At 28.1% G+C, this 23493-nt stretch overlaps 2 protein-coding genes across 2 annotated transcripts; both read left to right on the forward strand.

The window, feature by feature from the left end:
• Positions 1-753: 753 nt before the first annotated feature.
• Positions 754-10059, forward strand: Jhbp16 (Juvenile hormone binding protein 16). Its single transcript, XM_018539806.1, has 4 exons — positions 754-814; positions 6080-6342; positions 9491-9602; positions 9764-10059. Exons 1-4 carry the CDS (start codon positions 754-756, stop codon positions 10057-10059), a joined length of 732 nt encoding a protein of 243 aa, XP_018395308.1.
• A 3189-nt stretch (positions 10060-13248) lies between these two features.
• Jhbp2 (Juvenile hormone binding protein 2) lies at positions 13249-16369 on the forward strand. The gene is made up of 3 exons (XM_018539842.1): positions 13249-13500; positions 15290-15727; positions 16143-16369. Exons 1-3 carry the CDS (start codon positions 13332-13334, stop codon positions 16292-16294), a joined length of 759 nt encoding a protein of 252 aa, XP_018395344.1. The 5' UTR covers positions 13249-13331; the 3' UTR covers positions 16295-16369.
• Positions 16370-23493: the final 7124 nt, after the last annotated feature.

The raw sequence follows: 23493 nt of genomic DNA on the forward strand, positions 1-23493 counted from the left end.
TTACGTATATCCAGGGCTGAACATATATATATTTGAAATACTTTTAATAGAAAATTAGTATTTGTTAGAGTAGAAAATTAGTATTCGTATTTTGTATTTTAAATACGAGATTGACAATCAATCTTATTTGAATTATAAATCGCAAAAAACTTTTAATCTTTTCATTTTAAATACAAAATATATAATACTTTCACGTGCTCCGCTAAAATACAAAATATAAAATTCATTTGTATTGTGAAAAACTGCATTTAAAAAAAATATTTCGCATAACATGCGTTTGAAGTACTGCGTATTGAAGTACTATACTGTAGTTAATATTCCATAACTGACTGCGAATGATTTCGCCTTTAACCGCACGATGTAATGTGTTAGGTAATTTACCGGACAACACGTGTTTTTTCTCTTATACGTTAAACGAAGAACTGGTCCAAATGCTAAAGCAAAAGGAAAGAAAGAGACTTCTAACGACATTTCTTGCTCCCACTCGAATACATCACCCTTCTCTTCAAGTTTTCGCCAATAAAATTATATAATCTCCACCAAATTTTCGTTACTCGGAAGCAGTTCGCTAACCGTTCTCTCAGATGTATCGCAAACAGTGAAAGTGCGTGGTACGCGCTCCTCGTCCGCGTAATACTGCAAGTAAATCGCCGTGCCTATCGTGAGTATCGAAAAGAATTGAAATATTTTCTTTTCTGTGCTTCAGATTTATCGAACAAAAAAAAGAGTAAAGAAGAAAGCAATAACAAAGAGATGCAGCTAAAAACTTTCTTGCTTGTGCTACTATTGCGCGCTTCAATTGCTGCAGATTTCGGTAAGTACTCCCAGTTAGATTTCAATAATCGCACGTGTAATGAACTTCCAAACCGGTAATTTAAATGCTTGGTATTATAAGAAAAACCCTAAATTTATACCAAACTCAGATCTATAACATAAGTTAAACAAATTAGCCAAATGTTTGATATAATACTTCAAACAAAAATTAATTATCATAAAATTGTAATACTCCTTAATAAGGACGTATGTTATTTAAAGTGTTAACTGTAAACATCAAAAGTAACATAACATATATCAATGTATAATTTTACACTCAATATAATTATTATGTAATACGTGTGTTATGTTACATCTACATGATTGAGCGTAAAATTATAATATATTGATGTTATGTTATTATAGTTTTAGTTGATATTTACTAGGTTATAAAAAATATAAAATTTTATAAATTGTTTTATTATTACTTCTAAATAATATTTGCATTCCAGTAGCATAATTTTCCTATTGGCTTCAAAGTTTAATTTTTTTGTTTATCTCAATTTTACATAAAAATAAAAGTTAAAATTAAATAGTACTTTTTTTAATAACATTCATTTGCAAATTAAACATAAAGAAGTAGCATTACAAATTAAATCGAATTTTATATACATATAAAAGTCCCGAAATTCGAGAGTAATATCATTATGCTAAGTGAAAAATTAAGTAATATAAGTTTAAGCTATGTTTTTCCGTAAAACTGTTTTTAGGTATAAACGTTTAAAGTTTGATTAATCAAAGCGTTGGTTAAAAAGTCATCTGTTCATGTGACATGTATACAATAGTTAGATATTATCAAAATACTGTTGCTACGTATGTCCACGGACAGATGATTTTTCAATACTTATATGATTAATTAATTTTAAACGTTTACACTTGAAAAACTTTATAGGAAAAAATGGCTTACATTTTTATTTATATTTATAATTTTTTTACATTGCATGATTTTACATTGCAATGATATTACTCTTAAATAATCTTAAGATAATTTGTATATTCACATATATACTAGTAAAATTAAACTCTAATTAATGTTTGCGCAAAAATTTAAATCTATTTATTCGTTTATAAATTACGAACTTAAAACCGCAGCAAAATATGATAACCTGCTTGCACAGTATCCACAGCTTTCTCAATTGCGCTACATAAACTGTTAAGAGCTAAATAATTTGTTTTTTGCTTTTATAATTGGTCTCAAGACGTATTTACAATAAAATTGTTTAATTTTTTGACTAATACTTTTAGTTAATATTATATAACTAAACAAGCATTTTAAATTTCTTCTTAAATTTCTCTTGACTGTCAAATCTCTCATAACCACATCGCATATTAGGTTAAGAACACATTCACGTTGGACTCCTATGCGCTGTAAACTTTATGCTGTTTTTATCGTTTACTTTTTATTATATGAAGAAGAAAGATAGAATGAAAGTTATTGTGTGTGAGCTATAAATGTACTTTAAAGGTTACATAATTGAGCATTTTTGAAAGGAATATTAAGGTGAGCGGAAAGATTGATATAAAATGTTATTTTTATTGAAGAGTATTAAGGATTAATTTCATCATTAAAATTATATAAATTAACACTCATTAAAAAATATGTAAAGTAAAAATTGAAATCATCAAATTTTATTGTTGTGGTATTCTTATAATAAATTAATCTTTAATTATACGTTATGCTAATATTATCATATATTATATTTCAATTATAAATTTTAGAGATATGGTATTGTATAAATTATTTATTCGTTATAAAAATTCGCGCTAATCTAATAATAATTAAAACAAGAAACAAGTCTTAACGGTTAAGTTGGATCTTGGGTGCTTCTATAATCGTGTGTGAATTTAGTTTTGGTAGTCTAAAGGCTTAGGACATTTGCACGGAATGCTGGAGATCCGGGTTCAACTCCTGGCCGAAGTAATATTTTTCACAATAAGAGTTAATTAATTACTATAGATATTAATATGTCATTTAACATGATTAAAATTGCTCTAAGATGAGTAAAGATTATAAAAAAATATTAAATTGTTAATCAATTTAACTCATGATATTACTGCGGTAGTTTAATAAAGCTTACGTTTCAAGTCTAAAAATAATTTGGTGCCTGATAAAAAATCTATATATACATACGTAGTACCTATATAAATACATGTGATTATAGAAGCACTCAAAATCCAGGTTGATCGTTAAAGTTTGTTTCTCATTAGTTTTAGTTTTCACTGTTCTATAAGATTTAATATTACTAATAATAATTACACTTTACATATATCTATATATACATTATCGCAAACGTTTCGACTTTCACAGTCTTTTTCTCAGTGCTCGCAAATAATTATGACCTTATTCTCACTCATGAATTAATAAATTATATACAAAAAGATCACACTAATCAGTTACATATGGTATATATCTATGCGTTTATTATAAAAAAAATCATCAAAGATGGCATCAAAGATAATATTTCATCAACATTTATTCCAAAGTTCTGTTATAAAAATATTTTTACGATTAATTCTTTGGTTAGATAATGTTGAAAGTCCATGCAATCAAGTCATAATTTAAACAAGCATTTATATAAAAAAATTGGTCGGTTATTTTAGCATATTTATAATTAAAAAATATTTATGTAAAACTTTCATCTGCATAAAAGCCAACCGACTGCGTTCTTATAAATTTAAAATTTTGCTTGCTTGCGACAAACTTGTCAATTAAAACTATAGCATATTAATATTTTATATAAAATTAATTTTACATAAATTATCAATATGCTAAAACAACAGTGCAATTTATTTTTAAATTTACTGCTTGTTTGAACTTACTGCGTGGATTTTCAACATTAATCGAAAAATTAAATATAATAAGATTTTTAATTGTTATTGTTATATCGATTATTAATGCTTGGTTATAGATGATATCATTTTATTGAGTAGCAATTTTATAAGTGAATTTGTATATAAATTATAAAAGTTTTTCAATACTTTTAAATTTTCAAAGAAGGCGAGAAAAGAACAGAAATTTCTTCTTTCTCTTATAAATTATTATAACAAAAAAAATCTACATTATTGTATTTTAGTATTAAACAAAGACAAAATATATATAACTTAATAAATACTTAAAGTAACATGTAAAATATGCAAAATTGTGGAAAAGTATGCCAAAGTGCGTCTTTCAACTAAAAAATCGACATATCGTTGATTTGTTGATATATTACATAACGTAATATCCTATTTTGTAATAGAATGCGAAATGCACAAGTGAGATATTCTCAAGGAACTTATGGTGCTATCAAAACCGGAATACCTGGAAGTGAAAGTCACATTATGTGCGATTACGTATGTGCATTCAATGTTAATACGAATATATTAACATTCAATGTTAAAACGTAGTCTTACTTTCTTACAACAATGTCTAAGTATCACACATATTCGCTAATTTAATTTAACTGTTTGTAATATTACACATTAATATTACAAATAATTTGAATTGTAATAAGTTAAACCGTTATATGAATAATACGAATAAGTAAAAAAGCATAGGATGCGATTGAGACTAGATTTTTTTAGATGCTCCCTTCCCTATTAGTATTTCTTATCATTAAATATAATAAATTTTTAATCATCTTTCAGTTACATAAACAGAACTGATACTGTCAGACTTGAAACGCAATCATAAGTCAAGCTAAAAAAAGTATAATATCACAAAATTAAATTAATCGTTAATTTAATAATGACAAAAAATAATAAGTATTAATTTGAATTTTAAATTGTATATAACATCCTACTTTGCTTTATTTAGAGAGAGAGAGAGAGAGAGAGTAAAATATTTGAAAAAAAATTTTAGCTTTAGTGTATCAATCTAATGCAAATAAAAATGTCAATATGAATTTCCGAAACGAATATCGAATAAAAATATGGATTCTCTATGTCTCTCTCTCTCTCTCTCTCTCTGTGAATATATTCAGATATTTAAAAATTATTGATAATTATTCTGAATGTATAAACTCAGCAAACATATTTTGGCATTGTTATATAACTTTTTGTCATTGTATATGATAAATGTCTTGGTTTTATAACAAGACAGTTTTATGGCGTAAACGAAATATTCTGATAATATAAATATGATAATTTTAAATTGATAATTTTGAATATGATAATTTTGTTACATGTCTTTGTGTGTGTTATATGTATTCAGTATAAAACATAATTATATAAATTAAATATAATTAAGTTATACATCCACGCACCATTTTATGAATAAGACATAACAAATACAAAATATATTTACATCATGAAGTCATAATGAAAGAAGATGTAAATTATATATGCTTTTGTTATATCTGCGGGAATGTATTCTGTAACAGTTAAATCAGTAAAATTATGAGATTGTATCTTTCCTATAAAATTACATAACTCCAATAAAATATAATTTCATGAATTATACGTCACTTTTTCACAGCTGTGTTTCAGTACATATTTCATTAATAGCATATTGGATTTTGCACATTGAGAAAAGTGGCTTTGTTATAGGTATATATAGGTAAACAAATCAAGGGGCAACAAATAATTTGATAAGAAAAAATGATCGATTAGTACATGCTATTACAAATTATTTCTCATTATTTGTTAATATTACAAATAATCAAAATAATAAGTATTATTATCGCAAATAAAGTCTATCCAAAAGATAGGTTACATTCTACGTAGTTTGCTTAATTCTACTATGCAGTTTTAGTTGTTAATTGTTTTTATGCAGTTAGATAATAATACATACGATTGTTGTGTGGATTTATCCTTATACTTATAAACTTTTATACCTATAGACTTTGTCGGTAAACGCGCGCGGCGCGCCTCGCTGGCCGGTCATATATAGCCGCGCGCTTGCATTTGGCGGTGGGCCGGGCGAACTTGGATATTTTTATAAATTAATATCTCGTTAACTATTGCGAAAATTGTAAAATGGTAGAGGACTTTTCTTCTCAGTTTAGTCCATTTTATCCCTATGCGACAAAACTTTTCATTACTTTTCAAACACCCTGTATATTCATAAAACAATAAGATATAATATTCGTAAACAATTAAAATAAACTTACTCAATAAAGTAAACTGCAACGAAATATACCGCAAACGTTTTGAAGTGAGTCTTCATCAATGCGGACGTTTATGTACTTACAAACTCATCTTATTGTGCATATCAACTCTTACGAAATTGTTTTCAGCAATCTTTTTAATATGTATTTAAGATGGATTGTGAATTATATGTTTTTAGAGGACAATTTTAAGAACTGTCACCCCAACGTATCAGGTTTTGATGTCTGCATGCGAGAGGGATTGAATGCAATTCGACCTTATTTCAAAACCGGTTTACCAAAATACAACATTCTCCCATTTGATCCCTTTTTTGCCAGGGAGGTAACGGCCACGAGAGGGGTACCGAATTTTGGTTTTACTTTAACTCTTCGAAATGTCACCGAAACCGGGTGGTCACTGAGTAAAGTAACAAAATTTGTTTCCGACTTGAATAATTACAAGGTACATGTACTGTCCGTCGATATACTTAAAAATTTACGTCAGGTTCTCAATTGACATAACATACAATTTTATGCCATCGGAGAATTTGCTTATTTTATCTAAGACGTGCTACAACAAAACGTTGTAAGAGCCAAAACTATGAAAATGCATTTTATTACGTGAATGGATTGTAAATGTTATATTTTATCACATATTAATATCACTGTGTGACCGATTTCAACTTTTAAAATTTTCCAAAGGGCGCGTAGGTTTGATTGTGTCGGGAACACGGCCCACTATCATTTTCCCAAGAGATTTGGTAAAGTTAGATCGTAGAAGAATGGAGCATAAATTTGAAGTTATTAATTTCGAGGAGTACCAGTTGTGCTATTCTCATGGTTTTGAGATCAAATATTATCACAAATACGTACACGCACATACATACACATACTCACACTCACACTTATGCGCGCGAGCGCGAACTTTGTTTTGTAAATACATTAGATAGTAGGATCTGTGAAGCTGGCACGACATTCTGTTGATATCAAAAAAATTACAACAGTTCCATTAGCACTTTTCATAGTTCTACAGTTCTACCTAGAAATAAAAAATAGTTCCGCAGTTTTAATATGAAAAAACTAAAATTGGAAATATGGCGTGCTAACTACGCAAATCTGGCACGTCAGATTTCCTCTAAAGTACGAGAAAAAAATTAATATTTGCACTTTTAGCAACAGTTCCCGATAGTTCTACTAAAAATCAACTAAGATATGCATTTTCAAAATAAAATAACAACATTTAACAATTTTTATACATCCTATATATAGAAAATGGCATAAAACTTCTAGAAAAAGTGACGTGCTGACTATTTCTTGCTGGACTCAGGTATTAAAAAATTGATTAAAAATATGTAGAAGCCGAAACTCTGCTTATAAATGATTGCATTGCATAGAACTCTGTGAGAACTAACGAGAACTGCCGTTGAAACTGATAGAAATAGTCAGCACGTTACTTTTTCTACAAGTGTCGTGCTGGACTCAGGTACTAAAAAATTGATTAAAAATATGTAGAGGCCGGAACTCTGCTTATAAATAATTGCATTGCATAGAACTCTGTGAGAACTAACGAGAACTGCCATTGAAACTGATAGAAATAGTCAGCACGTCACTTTTTCTACAAGTGTCCTGCTGGACTCAGGTATTAAAAAATTGATTAAAAATATGTAGAGGCCGGAACTCTGTTTATAAATGATTGCATTGCATAGAACTCTGTGAGAACTAATGAGAACTGCCGTTGAAACTGATAGAAATAGTCAGCACGTCACTTTTTCTAGAAGTTTTATGCCATTTTCTATATATAGGATGTATAAAAATTGTTAAATGTTGTTATTTTATTTTGAAAATGCATATCTTAGTTGATTTTTAGTAGAACTATCGGGAACTGTTGCTAAAAGTGCAAATATTAATTTTTTTCTCGTACTTTAGAGGAAATCTGACGTGCCGGATTCGCGTAGTTAGCACGCCATATTTTCAATTTTAGTTTTTTCATATTAAAACTGCGGAACTATTTTTCATTTCTAGGTAGAACTGTAGAACTATGAAAAGTGCTACTGGAACTGTTGTAATTTTTTTGATATCGACAGAATGTCGTGCCAGCTTCACAGATCCTAGATAGTAAATATATGTGTTCATTTCATATCAGGCATCAAAACTTTCGCATGCACCAGTATCACTTTATAACGCGTTAGATAAACGTATAAGAATGTTAATTGTGATTTTAAATTTTCTCGGGAAACATCAAGTTGAAAACTACCGTATATTAGTAGATGATATGATAAGCTTTTAAGAATATCGGCATTCATATGTCATTGAAAATCCATTTTTTACATCACCACCTTCAATTCTTTGAAAAGCAGCTTGCTACAGAGTCAGACGAACAATGTGAAAAATTTCATCAACAAATCATGCAGATGGAATGTCGATACAAAGGAAAATTTCTGATTTTTGCTGGTCAATTGCTGAATAAATTTAATAGTACATAGTGTAACAGTGGAGGATATTTGTTTATTGCGCGGCCGGGCACGAGCGCACGAGCGCCCGTGCCGACCTATAAACAAATATGCCTCCACTCGCTACACGTAGAATTTTTCATTACAAGTCCTCGTCGTAATGTGCCCTATACAGCAACGTTTTTGCGCAGAAGAGTGGGATTAGAGAAATAACTCAACGGCTTGAGGTATTGGCTATTTACCGCATGCAAAAGCGTTAAGGTATAGAGCACATTACGTGCACACGTGATGAAAAAAATATTAACATGTGCGTATATTTGTTATCATATATATTTGACCTCAAATCGCGCTACCTGTATTCCTCAAAATTTATAACTGTAAATTGATTCCCCATTTTTGTACGATCTAACTTTGCCAAATCCCTTGGGGAAATGGTAGTGGACCGTGCCCCCGACATAACCAAACCCACGCGCCCTTTGGAAAATTTTTGTGGTCACACAGTGTATTTGGCATGGAAAGTATTACTACAAGCAGAGCAAAATTGGTAGTACAATTCAAAATTTTGTTCATTTGGATTTATAACATTTTAACTTGTAATTTTAATTAAATTTACAACATTTTTCCTTTACCTTTAGAATATCTTAATTTGTATATTTTACTTGGACTATTTTTCTATAACGTTAAAATTTTAACAACTTTTACACGATTTTTTCAAGAATTATATTTAATTAAAATATTTTGCAGAAAGAGACTGATTTTATTTATATAATTTCTCTAATACAAATAATTGAAGAATTGGAGGACTCTTGAACTCTTCTACAGTTCTCTAATACAGTTATGTTTTTATAGAAATTTTGGTGAAAGAAGTTTGGAAAAGAAATAATGATTTTTAAGAAAATAAGCTTTTTCTTTCTCCTGAAAAGTTAAAAAAAAATAGTATTTACAATGTTTTACTTTGACACGCCTTATTTTAATATTATTAGCGAAATTATTTTATAACATATATTTCATATTTAAGATAAAAATATATTAAAATTGATGGCATGATTACAATTATTTTATGTATATTTTATTTTTATTATTTAATGAGAAAAGTAGACTTATAATCAGAATAATGAGTGATAAAATATTTATAACTAAACAAAGCATTTTATTAATTAGATTGTCTACACGCAAAGTTTCCCAGAAAAAATGTTGACGGGTAATTATGAATTTAAAGGAGCTTTCTTCAGTTCCACTATACATAATAGAGGAAGATTCACACTCACTTTATGTAAGTTCAAATTTGCATTTGATTATGAATTCTATTATAGTGATCACTAATATATGAAAATACAACTTTTTTTATTAATATTATAATAAAAAATAACTGAAGTAAAAAAAACAAAAATATTAAAACCGCTTATTTGTATTTAAAAATTTTTTTCGTTGCAGATGATCTTATACAAATGACCACCGTGACCAAATTGCCGGGACTAAAATTGCGGGCCCAAATGGACGTCCAATCCATCAAAGATTTAAAGCTTCACATTACAAATCTTCTATTTGGCAAACGATTCTTTGAGGGTATTCTCGATAAAATAATTAATCATACGTGGCAGCCAGGTTTTGTTTTAACGAGGGGCCTAATCAACGAACTCGTTTCGACTGCTTTCACAGAGATTTTCGATAATTCCTTCCGTGACTTTCCCTTTGAGCAAATTTTCAAATCAAAGTCGTTTATACTTTAATTGATTATAACTTTGAGATATGTACATTACGCTTGAATTGATAAAGTGAATTTGTTAATTAGCAAATATGTAAATATAAGAAGTGTATCTATCAGTTTGTAAACAATTTATCCGTTAAATCATTACAAAAGGGCGAAATTTATAAAGTAAATTTTGCAACTTTTGTTACTTTTACTCTACATAATATAATAATTATTATTATATTGTGTATATAAGTTGCGTACATTAGAACATAAGATATATATGCGTGGCATACTACGTTAAATAAACATATTCTTTTTTTACGTTATATACATATACCTCTGTATTATTACATGTTGTATTATCACTGAGTAATTTATGTAGCTATTCAATTTGAATTAATAATATACAGCTTTAGCTACATAGTCACAATACAAAGTACCTTCACAAATTGATATGAACATTCTACGTCTAATAAAAATAAATTAAAAAGTAATTTTATTGAAAAAAATATTTATTTTTTATTGAAAATATTTATTTTTATAACAATTTTAATATTTTATTAGTTCTTTACTTTTCATTACCGCCTTTTTCAGAAAAATGTAATAAATTATAAATATTTTATACTTTTGTATTTAATACATTGTCCACATGCTGTCATGTATGTACGATTATTGACCGTTTTTATCAATATAAATTCATTTTAATCTTAGTTTAATTTATTCTTTTTAACTCTTAAAACTAAAATAAGATAAAGATTTAAAAAATTGGAATTAAGATTAATTTATGTACCATTGATGAAAATAAGCATACATCTGTCAATTATTATAAAAAATGCTAAATGTTTTATAATAGCATGTAGAACAGAATGGTTTTTTATGTCTCAATAGTAGGTTGCCTTGACGAAACTGCGGTCTTTGAACTTATATTCTTACAGAACACATAGAAACGTCACGAAGCATTGAACCGAAGAATGTCAATTAGATCGTTGTCAAATAATATAATTAATTTCGATCAGCTAGAAGGACAAATTTGTGTATCATATCTTTTCCGTATTATTCAATTCTAATTATTTTAATATTTTTACTAAATGTTTTCCTTAAGATATTTAAAGTTAAATTTGTATTTTAAAAGAAAAATGCAGAATACGAGTGTACACATTGTGCATGAATAAATAAACGATCTGACTGCAGAGAGTGTGGAATCTTAACTAAGGTATGCATGACCTTCCTTCTCTATTCATCATATGCACAAAAAAATCTTAAAATAAATCTAAAAGATCTGTACGTCTCTGAAAGAAACCTTGAAATAATTTTAATCTTAGAAAGTACTGGTTCATTCTTATCTAAAAAACAAAAAGAAGTTATGTGAATTAAAATGTATTGTCAGATTTTAGAAATAGTATCCCTTCTCAGTATCAAATTAATTATTTTTCAGTTTAATTAATTTTATTAGTTTATTTTATTTTTTACTTAATTTAATTTATAATTTATTTTTTGAATGTAGACATTGTGAACAGCAGTTTAATGGACAAAACGATTTACATGTATGTGTCACACGTACGATTGAAAAAATTTTGAAATGGTCCCTTTGCAGGACTCGGTCTCTAGATCTCGGTATTGGCTGTACCAATGTTATTGGTTGCAATCGAAAGATACCGATGATTATATGATAAAAGTGTTTTTAGATTTTTAATTGGGCCTTTAATTTCTGAGTAATATTAATCTAAAATTTATAGATGTCAAAAATCCAGATAAAGCTAGCAGTAGCGTCACGAATTATACTTCGAAAAACTGTAACTTTTCAGGATTTTACACACTTCTTAAATTTTAGAATTGTGACTTTTCGGAACATTCGCGTAGTTTTTAATTTTCGGGTTTATGATTTTTCGGAACTTTACACCTCACTATTTAAACAAATAAGTATAATTTCAGATAAATTAGATTCTAGGAATCTTTAAAACTTCGTAAAAATATAAAATAAAAATGTGTAAGTTGTTACTTACAGTAAGATTCGCTCTTCTGAAGTTAATCTACATCTCAGCCCTCCAATTTCATTTTTTCCTCACGTTTAAAGGCAGGAAGTGCGATTAGCTATACCGGCGACGATCTTCCGCGAACATTTACGTGAGCAAGTCGGAAACGTGACTTAAAACGAACGTGACCAAGGCGATTAACGGGGCTTAACATTCTCCTACTCTCCTTTTGACTGTTCCATGACGTCCACTCTGACGTCTATCGATGCTTTCTTTTTCTCGTACTCATCACTCATTTTTAGGAGCGATGTCATGTCTCATGTTTAATTGTTACCATTTAAATATACTTTCAAATTCAGGATGCGTTTACGTACTTAAATTGCGCAATTTAATAGACTAATTAGTTTTATCAATAAATTGTATTCAATATATATTACAAATATTTTATAATGCACGTAATATTTCTTGTACTTTATTTCTAATTAACCGATTTGCTAATTATTAGAAGCGGAGAAAATCGCTTTTTCTACGCTCTTTCCAATCATTAAGCGTGTACCACTTTAAAATTACCAGATAAAAGAAAAAAAATTATAAACAAACGTCGGCAATTATTGGGAAAGTAAGCGCATAAATTAATCAATGGTTTCTTGGTCTTCTTTATCGGTTTCAGGGCCACTTATATATTAGAAGACTTTTACAGTGCGTAGTTTATTGCGGTTAATTTAAAATTAACGTTGGTAAAAGTTATAAGAACCATCCATGAAATTCATGATGCTTCGCATGAATTTCATCGCTTTTTTACTTCTTTCATCTAGGAAAGTTGATTGGCGAAGTCTGTAATAACAATAGCTTGACTTTGTTGACCCACGCTATTAAAAACCAATTTAATTAAAATTTATTCAAATAAAAATATAAATCATGATTTAATTAAAAATCCAAATGTGGTTAATAGAATAATAAGAGATATATGAAATTATAAAAAGACATTTCCTTGCTCTTATTTTAAAGATTTAAAAGTTGTAGCTCTACGCCACCCTGTATATAACATACTCGCATTCTTATTATTATGCCATTTATTTTGCACCTGTACATTGTACAAGTTAAAAAAAACATCAAAGAGTACGCACTGACTCGATATCCCGCTTAAGGTCCGATCCTCTTTTTCTTCTTCGTCTTTGGGTATAGCGGGGGCAATGTCAAGGTCTATAAGGCCTGGCGCATCCCTGCCAGTCGATCATTTCTCGTCGAGAAACCTGATCGTTCCGTAGAGTGTCTCGGTAGGTACCGGTTGATCATAACGAAGAAAGGAAAGAAGAAATAAAATAGCTTGCTAGATATGAGGAATACTATACTACTGTGCTACGCATGCTCGCTGCTGATTGGCGCCCAGGCCATTGGAAGATATAGGGGCCTAGAATTTTTAGAGCCTTGCTCCAGAGACGACCCAAAACTAGAGATCTGCCTTGCCAGAACAGCCAATACACTTGTCGAACACTTCCGTCAAGGTGAGATGTTGCAAATTTAAAATAATCCACATATATTAATTGACATTGAACTTGCTATTTCTTTTGTAATTTTTGATATATCTATGAAACATATTATCATATAAATAGATCATCCAATTTCTAAACCGTTTAGTTTTTTTATAGTAATGTATCTCATATGTTAAATGATATTTTCTAATCTATACCAAAAAAAATTAAATTTTTTTAATATAAAAGTTATACAAAATCTTTTAATTAGATTTATTTCGATTTAATGTAATATTTGTGTTCATTATAATTAATGACTGATGTGTCTCAAGGAACTTTGAAAAAATTGAAGTACAGTTTAACGTTCCATTTTTTGCCATGTCAAGTGAAGTCGCAATAGACGATAGGAATTTGCGGTTCGTCGAAGTATATTGCTTGAGCATTTCTCCGTTCTTGACTTCTCCACTTCGCACTGTCAGGAATGTTAATAATTTTAACAAATTTGTTATTATGACATTTAATACTTGGTAAAATATAGTTAAAAAGTCAAATATATTAAACATATAACTTTTTATTATTTTTATATTATTTGTATTATTTGAAATAATTACTTTGAACAGAAATGACTGTAATAGCTTTGAAGATCGTCAATGTAACAACATGACTAATATGAATACGAAGCTTATAACGGTCTACCTGGATCTTAGTTGCTTATATATAATTTCGCGTGAATTTATATACTGATATATGTAGTCTTTCTAAACTACGCGCCGAACAATTGTCAGTCTTGAAACTCAACTCTAATAAACTATCGCAGTACTATCACAAATTAAATTGATTAACAAATTGATTTACGTGCCTGAAAGAAAACGTTTGTCACCCTCACATATACCAGTTATTGCGAGGAATATTACTAAAGCCTCAGTAATTTAATTGACTAACAATAAGAAAAAACTCATGTATTTTTTTTTAGTAAATCAAGTTAAATTTAAAATATACAAGAATGGCATTTTTATCAATACTTTTTATCAATTAAAATGAGAATTTTATAATATATTATAATAAACGATTCTTTTAGCTGTAGTAAATATATATACTTGTAGCCAAAATTAAAACGTTTGTAATATAAACACGCAAATAAAATATATAATTAAATAAAATTATTAAATTATGATAAAATTGTTAACTTACATTATTGTTTTATAATTAATACAAAATATAAAAATAGTACAAATTTGAAGAGTACGTTATAATTGTAATATATTTTTGTTTCCTGTCATGGGAATTTTATTAGATAAATATATAATATTGTATAATAATAATAATCTATATAATTTGTAAATAAACTGAAAGTTGAAAGTCTGAATAAACCGGTTTTGTAATCACGTGGTTTTGTTAACGATCACAACACGTTATAACGGTGTATTCGAATGGTCACCCAGTGTCCTACATTCCACTTGTATTGTACGATATAACTTTGACATACGTAAAGCAATATAGCTTTCTTCAAGTGCGTGCAGCGGGTGGAAAATTATTGAATTTATTTTTGAGTGAAATAAACTTTTCAAACGGATTACAAAAATAATTAATAAATAATAAGATTGAATATATTCTAACTTTCAAATTCAAATAGAATCAGTTTTAAAAGTGTCATACGCTTTTTTTTTAAATTTAATCGACACATTTAAGTGTCAAGCAAATTCTAAAAATATATATATTTTCAAAGAAACCACACAAGATTTATTACACTGAGAGAATTTGCGTCGTTTATAGTGAAGCCGCGTACATTATAAGTTCTAACTGCATTGCAATTGCATTGCAGGTCTACCGCAACTAGGTTATCATGATGTGGAACCAATTATCCTGGACGAGTTGCATATCGCGCTTGGCGGTGGTCCAAATGGTTACAGAGCGCAATTTAAAAATATTACTGCAAGAGGAGTCTCTGCCCTGAGAATAACCGGCTTGAGGACGAGACTGACTGACGATGAGGTGCAATTGCAACTGGCTTTTAGCATTCCAAGAATTAGAGCTGCCGCGAGATACCGGTCTAGTGGAACATTAATCTTAGTACAAGCTAGTGGTGCCGGCGATTATTGGGGCGAATATGAGGACGTCAGGGCCAAGGTCTTTATCAGAGCAAAACCATTTTTGTATGAGGGCCGTCGTTACCTCAGATTGCAGCAACTAAAAATGGACTTCAGCGTAAAGGATATCAAAATGGGAGTTGAAAACGTACTCAACACTAACAGCATATTACGTAAGTTAATTTCTGTATAATAACTCTTAAATTGTTTCTTGGGTGTCATACATTAAAAGGAATAAAAATAGAATCTCAACAGTGCAATAATATTATAACAAGATAATAGATATATAAATATATGAAATAGGTACATTTAAATATGCTTTAGAATAAATAAATGTTAGTTAAAAATTGAATCAAAAGATTCAGTCAGTATAAATCAATATAAATTATTAAGTTTAAAAAAAGAGTTATGAAAAATAGGTGTCTAATAAACTGTGTCATAGAATTGAAATAGGATATTTTTTCATTGATTCATTTAAAAAATGCATTTTAATCTAATAATAATTTTTTTTATTTTGAACCATATACTAATATTACTTATATTTTTAGATTGAACTATATATACTATATAATATTACTTATATTTTAGTGGCAGCACTCAATCTTTTCATCAATACCAACAGTCAAGAATTGTTGAAGGAGATGAAGCCGGATCTTAGAAGGAAACTAGTGCAAGTGATGTCGAGTTTCGTAGAGAATCTGTTTGCTCAAGTGCCGTATGATGCCTGGATTACGGATTAAACAATCGTTTGATAATTGTCAAGAGCAAAACCTAATCGTAATTATTGCGTAATTGATGAACCTTTGAATGCGGGTCTTGACGGGAGAAAAAAATTCGTATACAATGATCCTGTTATAGAATGTACAATGGAAATCATGGATGACGTAAATATTTATTATTTTGAATTGGTATTTCCATGCGTCGAGAGAAAAAAATATACGCGTAATAATTAATGGTTTTTTTAAATCTTGCGTAAATGGTCCAAGGGACAAAAAATCTACATCTACAAAGATTAAACAATTGCGTTGCATATACGATACAGGGTATTTTATATAAATTCGTATCACACATAAAATTTAAACGAATATTCTTCAAAAATATTAAATCTTATTATTTTCTTTGTTATCCGAAACATAATAGTCAAGATATTCATAGAAAATAATTTTTTAATTTTAAACTTTATATATATAAGATTGCTGTTAGTAATAAGTATTATACAAGTATATAATTTAGAGCGGATGTTAACTGTGAATAATTTATAGCGAACTTTTCTTATTTTTATTGCTTATTTATTTCATTTTTATTCCATTAATGACTTCAGAAAAACTAAATTAATAATTAAACATTCAAAGCATTTTAAATAATAATAATTGCATATAAAGAGGATATAGTATGTTTAAATTATTTGGATGTATTATTGTTTTTTCAGTCATATATATATTTACAGATTTATACATGAAGAGTTAGACAATAGATAACATATTAAAAATATACATGTATTTTTATAAAAAATATAAGTTTTGTACACAATTATATGTATATACATATATTATATATATACATATGTGGATATATGTATAATATAATAGGATCCATTCTCTTCTTTTAATATACATATATTAAATAAGAAAATTAGTATATTTACCAAAAAAATTAACTGTTTAGTCAATTCTTTTAATTTGATCTTTGTTTTAAAATAAATTATTGCCTTAATTTTATAAAGTTTTTATTCAGTTTATATAGTACGTCTCTATTATATTAGCACATTTTATTTTATGACGTTGCAAATAGACATAGAACAGAAAAATTTTAATTATTTTAGGAATTATTTCAATGCACATATATAGATTATGTATTTTTATAAAAAGTGTTTATAAAGTTTACAACATTTCTTTACAATGAATTCGTTACATTAATCTGCTATAATACACAGAATAAATTGAATAAGTAAAAATGTGCAAAATGTATAATAATTCGTTTTTTCATTTTATTTTGCACAAATGCGTCATTATTGCATTGATGACACATGAGGATAATGTGATAAATGAGCATCAACTCTAAGGAACTCTAATAATCATGGAAACAGAATCATAAATAATAAAATAGAATAATCGGAAAATAAATGCTATTTGAAATTAAATTATTGGTCATATCTGCGCGCGAGTCGCATTTCAAACGACGAGTCATATTTCAAATAGATGAATGAATAATCTGTTTAATGAAAAGTAAAACCAATATTGATTAAATAAACTATATTATCAGGAGCGTTGACTTGAGGTTTCACCATGTGTGGAGGTAGAAGTTGCCGTGGGCGAAGTGACAACCAAAAAAAATATGTCCTCGCAAAATGTGTACATAAATCGCTGTAAGGAATTAACTTTTTGTTATGGGAGTTGTTACTTTCTTACTTTTTCCGAATATATACCTATATTTGCAACATGCTTCTTTAAAATACATTATACATTTATTTATAACATATATTACTTCTTTGTTATACTTATATACACCGTGTGTTTTATTTTAATTGTCCCAGGCAAATATCTCGAAAAATATGGAAGATACGAAAAAATGTTTCAGACAAAAGTTGTATGGTTTCGAGGGGTACATAAGATGATATCATTAATTTGATCTTAAATAATTGTATGAAGGTCACATAAATGATACTTTTAATTTCTTAAATGGAACTCTCTATTTTCCATTTTATTTTCTTATAGCTTATCTCAAGAGCTTTCCAAAACACTATACTAAAATATTTTTTCATCACATACTTTTCGATTTATGAGGCTTAAAAGTCGCAGTATTTGCTGGCATTAATATTACCCAAGGTGTCTAATGGACAGCTAAAACCTCTTGAATGTTGTTCAGAATCATGATTTGGATAACATTTGTCAACATCAAGCCCACTGGAGGTTGTAACTCCTATTTTCATTTTTGCATTGAAAATTCATTTTTATACGTCCACGATATGGAATACTCCACATCAACCACACTATAGTCGACGCCCATGTATATTATTGTTAATCCAATAATAATTTTATATAAAGGTTATTTTTAAAGGTTTTATATTTGTTTTAAATGAAGTTTAACAATTTGCGATTTTAACAGTTACTGCTACTAAAGTTAAATTGTATGAGAAGAATAAGATTAATTATAGTATTTTATTATTTTAAAATTATTTCAACCGATATTGAATGGTTGCCACTATTATTAATTACACACAATTTATTCTTGTGTTACATTAAAAAAAGACATAAATAATTTTCTGTAAAATTTAAATAAACAAATGTCGATTTTACATTAAATAATGTACTAGAAATCTTGTTTGATTTGTGCGAAACATATCATTAGGACAGGATTAATAACAATAATCAAATACCATATATACACATTTTTATTTATCATCTCTTTATGTATAAATTATGAGCAAGTATCTAATATCTTACTCATATTTTTACGATATGAGTGTCATTATTTGTTGTACCTAGAAGTGATATAATATTCTATGCAAGCCTATGTACAATAATTATTTTAAATATCAATAGAACTGAGGATTGAGAAACCTGTATGAGATTTCAAATAAGAAAATAATAGCAGCAAAATGATAATTCTGACATACAAGAAAATTGTATACAATACAATCAATTATACTTCTTCAAGTTAAATCGCGTTTTCTTCCAAGAATTCTAACATTAGAATAGATACATTATCCATGTGTTGAGTAATAAATATATAATAAGCTGGTTATATATTATTATATTAGTTCATTTCTTTTCTTAAAAAATTACACGCTTACACATTTATGTCAAAGGACGATTCAATTAGATTTACAATATTTTAAAAGTGTTGATAAAAAAATGCAAATTTATATTTGGTATTTCTTGAATATATGAAAAATAAATGTTTTAAAATATTGTTAACATTATATCATCTTACATAAAGAAATATGTTAGCTAAAGATATTGATACTAATTTCTTCCACATTTCTGCAGAGACTTATTTTTTAAACGTGAATAAAAATCGGCGACAATAACCTTTGCAAATTAGACAAAAATTGCAAATTTTATTCCGACTTTAATCTCCAGTAAATAATGTCTACATTTCACAAAACGTATATCCACAATAAATATGATTACTGTATTTGCGTTCCCTCACAGGAAACCGATCATCACTGAGCACGTCTTGACGCGCGAGGTCGAAGGAGACCTTGCTCTCTACATAAATACGTACATTTCTATGTCAACGCTACGCGCGCGCGTCTTCACTATTATCAAACTAAAATCATAATACTAGTGGTTGACGTTCTCTCAGAGAGACCCCATATCTGGATTTATTTTGCTAATTCGCGGGCGGTACAATGCCCATTTGTGATATGAAATTATTAAGCCAGTGGAAGCAGGAAATTACGATCGTGCTTCATGTCCTCTATGAATTGACAGCTGTTGCTAGAAATAATATCTCAAGATGTACATAATAAAAAATTCCTGTTTTACAAAATATTTCATTGTTTGGTTTGAATTATAAAATATGTCTCTAAAGAGAGTTTTTAGGCACATAACGTTAGTCGAGTCTAGTTATGAGATCAAATTTTACTCGCAGAAATATTGAGTTTTCAACTGATTTTTGAATAATAACATACATTGAAACTGCGAAGATATTTGTCTAATATATTTCAAATAGAAATGAAGAATATCAAAGATTTTTTTTCGAAGAATACTCTGAAATAATGTACACTGATGCAGTAAATTGATACAAAATATAAAACTATAATATCCGTTTTATTCCAATTTATTATTGCACCAATGTATGTAAATTAAATAAGAATATTCTTTCTTTGAAAAAAATATACCTTAATCAGGAAATAGAATTTAATTTATGTAGTAAATAATTGTACTTTATTAAAAAATATTTTTTTAATATTTTATAAATTAATACACAACTGTGCGTGCGTGCGCGCGCGTGTGTGTGGTGATGGATAAATTCTTTAAGGGCTGGTTGTTTCACTTTCCGGTAAATTTTACCTGTTAGGTAAGTAGCAAGATTACCCAATCACGTGCGCGGATTGCCAGATTTACCGAACAGGTAGAATTTACCGGAAAATGGAACAACCGGCTCTAATTATATTAATTTATTTAAAAACGAGTAAATATGTAATTGGCCAATTAATTTATTTGTTTATTTAAGGGAGGGAACACCACGGTGATGGCCGAAAAAAGGCTCTTTTTGTGAATTTTTTTTTTGAAAACTGGTAGCTTGTATGAATTATTGTTTTTATATATGCTAAGTACATACATTTATATGTATGTAGTACGAAATTATTAAAAAAAAATCATTGAATAATATTAATATTTGTAGCTTCAGTACTCATTAATGTGCACCTCGTCTGAAAAAACATGGATGCACGGGCGCTCGTGCTGCGTCTGAATGGGAGCCCTAAAATAATTTTTTTAAATTTTATTTTAAAGTATATGAGTGTAGTTTCAGTTGCACGTACGGAATTTTTGATAAAATAATTTTAGACAAAATGGCGCTGTTTTAGAAAAAAGGTCACGATTTTGCGACAAAAAATCGTTATCTTTTTAATTGTTTTCGAAAACTAATAATCCGATTGAAAAGTTCGTACGTGCAACTGAAGGCAATTTCGTTGTAAACATTCTGTCCAAAATTCAAGTCATTCGGATAAAAATTGGCCGAGATATGTGAGCGCCCAGTTACGAAAATGTGGTTTCGAGAAAATCACGTTTAAAGTTTTACAACCAATTAGTTTATATAGAACGATATAATTTTGTAACGAATCAAAGTGCGTTCAATCCGGGTGCATGTGAAGTGTTCACGTCTGAAGCACACAAGAAACAAAAGAATACCGGTAAAACTGCCTACAAGCAGATCAAGGGGACTGCTGAATGTCCTAGCGGCATCTGACCACGTTCTACTCTATCACATATTTACTATTGTTCCGTTAGGAATTTCAACATAATATTATAGGGACATATTTTTAAGACTCCAAGCATTACAAAAATGTAATAAAAAAATATCGATTTTTTAAACTCGTCACCGTGGTGTTCCCCTTTAACTGAGCCTACAATTAATTCAATTAAAATATTTGATTAAAATATTTATTATAAATTTTTATCTCTTTGTATAAAAATATAAAATGTTACATAATTTTTTAAAATAAAATAATCCACAATATATTTTTATTAATAGTAAAACCGATTTCTGTATTAATGGATAAAAGAAGAATTATAATAATCTATCAATGTTGGTAGGCGTTCAGTTTAGATTCAATAAGCGTTATATCACAGCTCTGATAACTCCAATGACTTCTTTGATTTAATGGATAAACACCAATTATGATGTTTTTTACTAATCCCAGCTAGCTTAATTATTCGTGCGCACGTAAACAATCATTCTCGAATGTCAGGAAGTTATTATTCTCGCCTGTAAGACTTTACTTTTACTATGTTTCAACGTCTCAAAATAGTTTACAGAAATAAAAATTTTGAAATTGTAAATTACGAAATGCATATGTATTACAAATATGTCACAAAAAATAATTAAAACTTAATCGTACATATCTTAAATTTAAATAATTTTGTGATATTTCTTAGATTTTTAGAAGCTATTATGTTTTTATTGTTTTAATTACTTATATCTATATACTTATCAATTTATTTATATTTATATTATATTATTATATGTATAAATATAAATCCTTTAAAAAATTTTATAATATAAAAATAGTTATTTAATTTGTGTTAAAAGATAATCACTTTTTTTTGTATATAAGAGCATTTAGAACATTCAAAAATTACTATTTTATTTGCAATAGTTAAATATTATATGTATAACTTCGGTGTAGAGAGAGAGAGAGAGAGAGAGAGAGAGAGAGAGAGAGAGAGAGAGAGAGAGAGGGTTATGACTATTGACGTGTATAAAACATTGATTCTCGCATATTATCACTTACATAATCTTTAACTTTAGGAAAAACTGTGAAAAAACTTTAGGAAAAACTGTGAAAATTATGCCTTTTACACTTCTACTTCCATTGATTCGTCATCACACATTTTTCACTACGTATTTCTTTGGTACGTATACGTATGCATAATCACATTAATGGTCAAATAGCAAAATGTCTGCATGTTGCGTAATATACATATACAGACAGCTTGAAACATTTGTCTTTTATTATTTAATTGGTCACTTATTAAAGATGGTCACTTAGATGGTTTTTAAAAATAAATTACTATCAGGTCATAGCTACGTTTTCAACCAACATTTTAAAATCTTTTTCAATATTCGGCACATTAAATGATAAACTTTCGTCAAGATGCAACATTAAATGCAAACGCTTTAGCGCTCAACATAGGTACTTTATAAGATATCACTATAAACACAATATACAGAAATAAAAAGTTCTAAATAAGTATATAAAGTAAATATCTTCTAACAATCAAATAAGTGTATATAAAATATAAAATTTCATTACAGATTTATATATAAAAAGAATATAATGTAAAAATAAATAGATAAATGTATATATGATACTAAAATTATGAAGATATAGCTTCTATAAAAAATGTAAGAAATGTTAGAAAATAATTTAAATTTATTAGATGTGATTTTTACTGCAATATCGCTTTGATTAAAATGAGAGCAAACACATAACTTGAATAATTTTTACAACTTTTAAAATATTTTTTTAAGTTATGGCTTACTTGTTTTTATACATATATTTTTAATTAAATAATTTATACTTATTTTAAATCTTTCATCGTTTCCAATATTTTCGTGATACATTTGCATTTCTTTACAGCACTAGAATTCTGTTATTTTTTATTATGACAAAAATGTATTATGATAAAAAAAGGATTATATATATATATATATAAGCATTTCTAATTTATTTGCAATTGCATATTCTAAAATGTGTAAAATATCT

This window comes from Cyphomyrmex costatus, unplaced genomic scaffold, assembly GCF_001594065.2.
Source record: "Cyphomyrmex costatus isolate MS0001 unplaced genomic scaffold, Ccosl1.0 scaffold223, whole genome shotgun sequence".
Classification (NCBI taxonomy): Eukaryota; Metazoa; Arthropoda; class Insecta; order Hymenoptera; family Formicidae; genus Cyphomyrmex; species Cyphomyrmex costatus.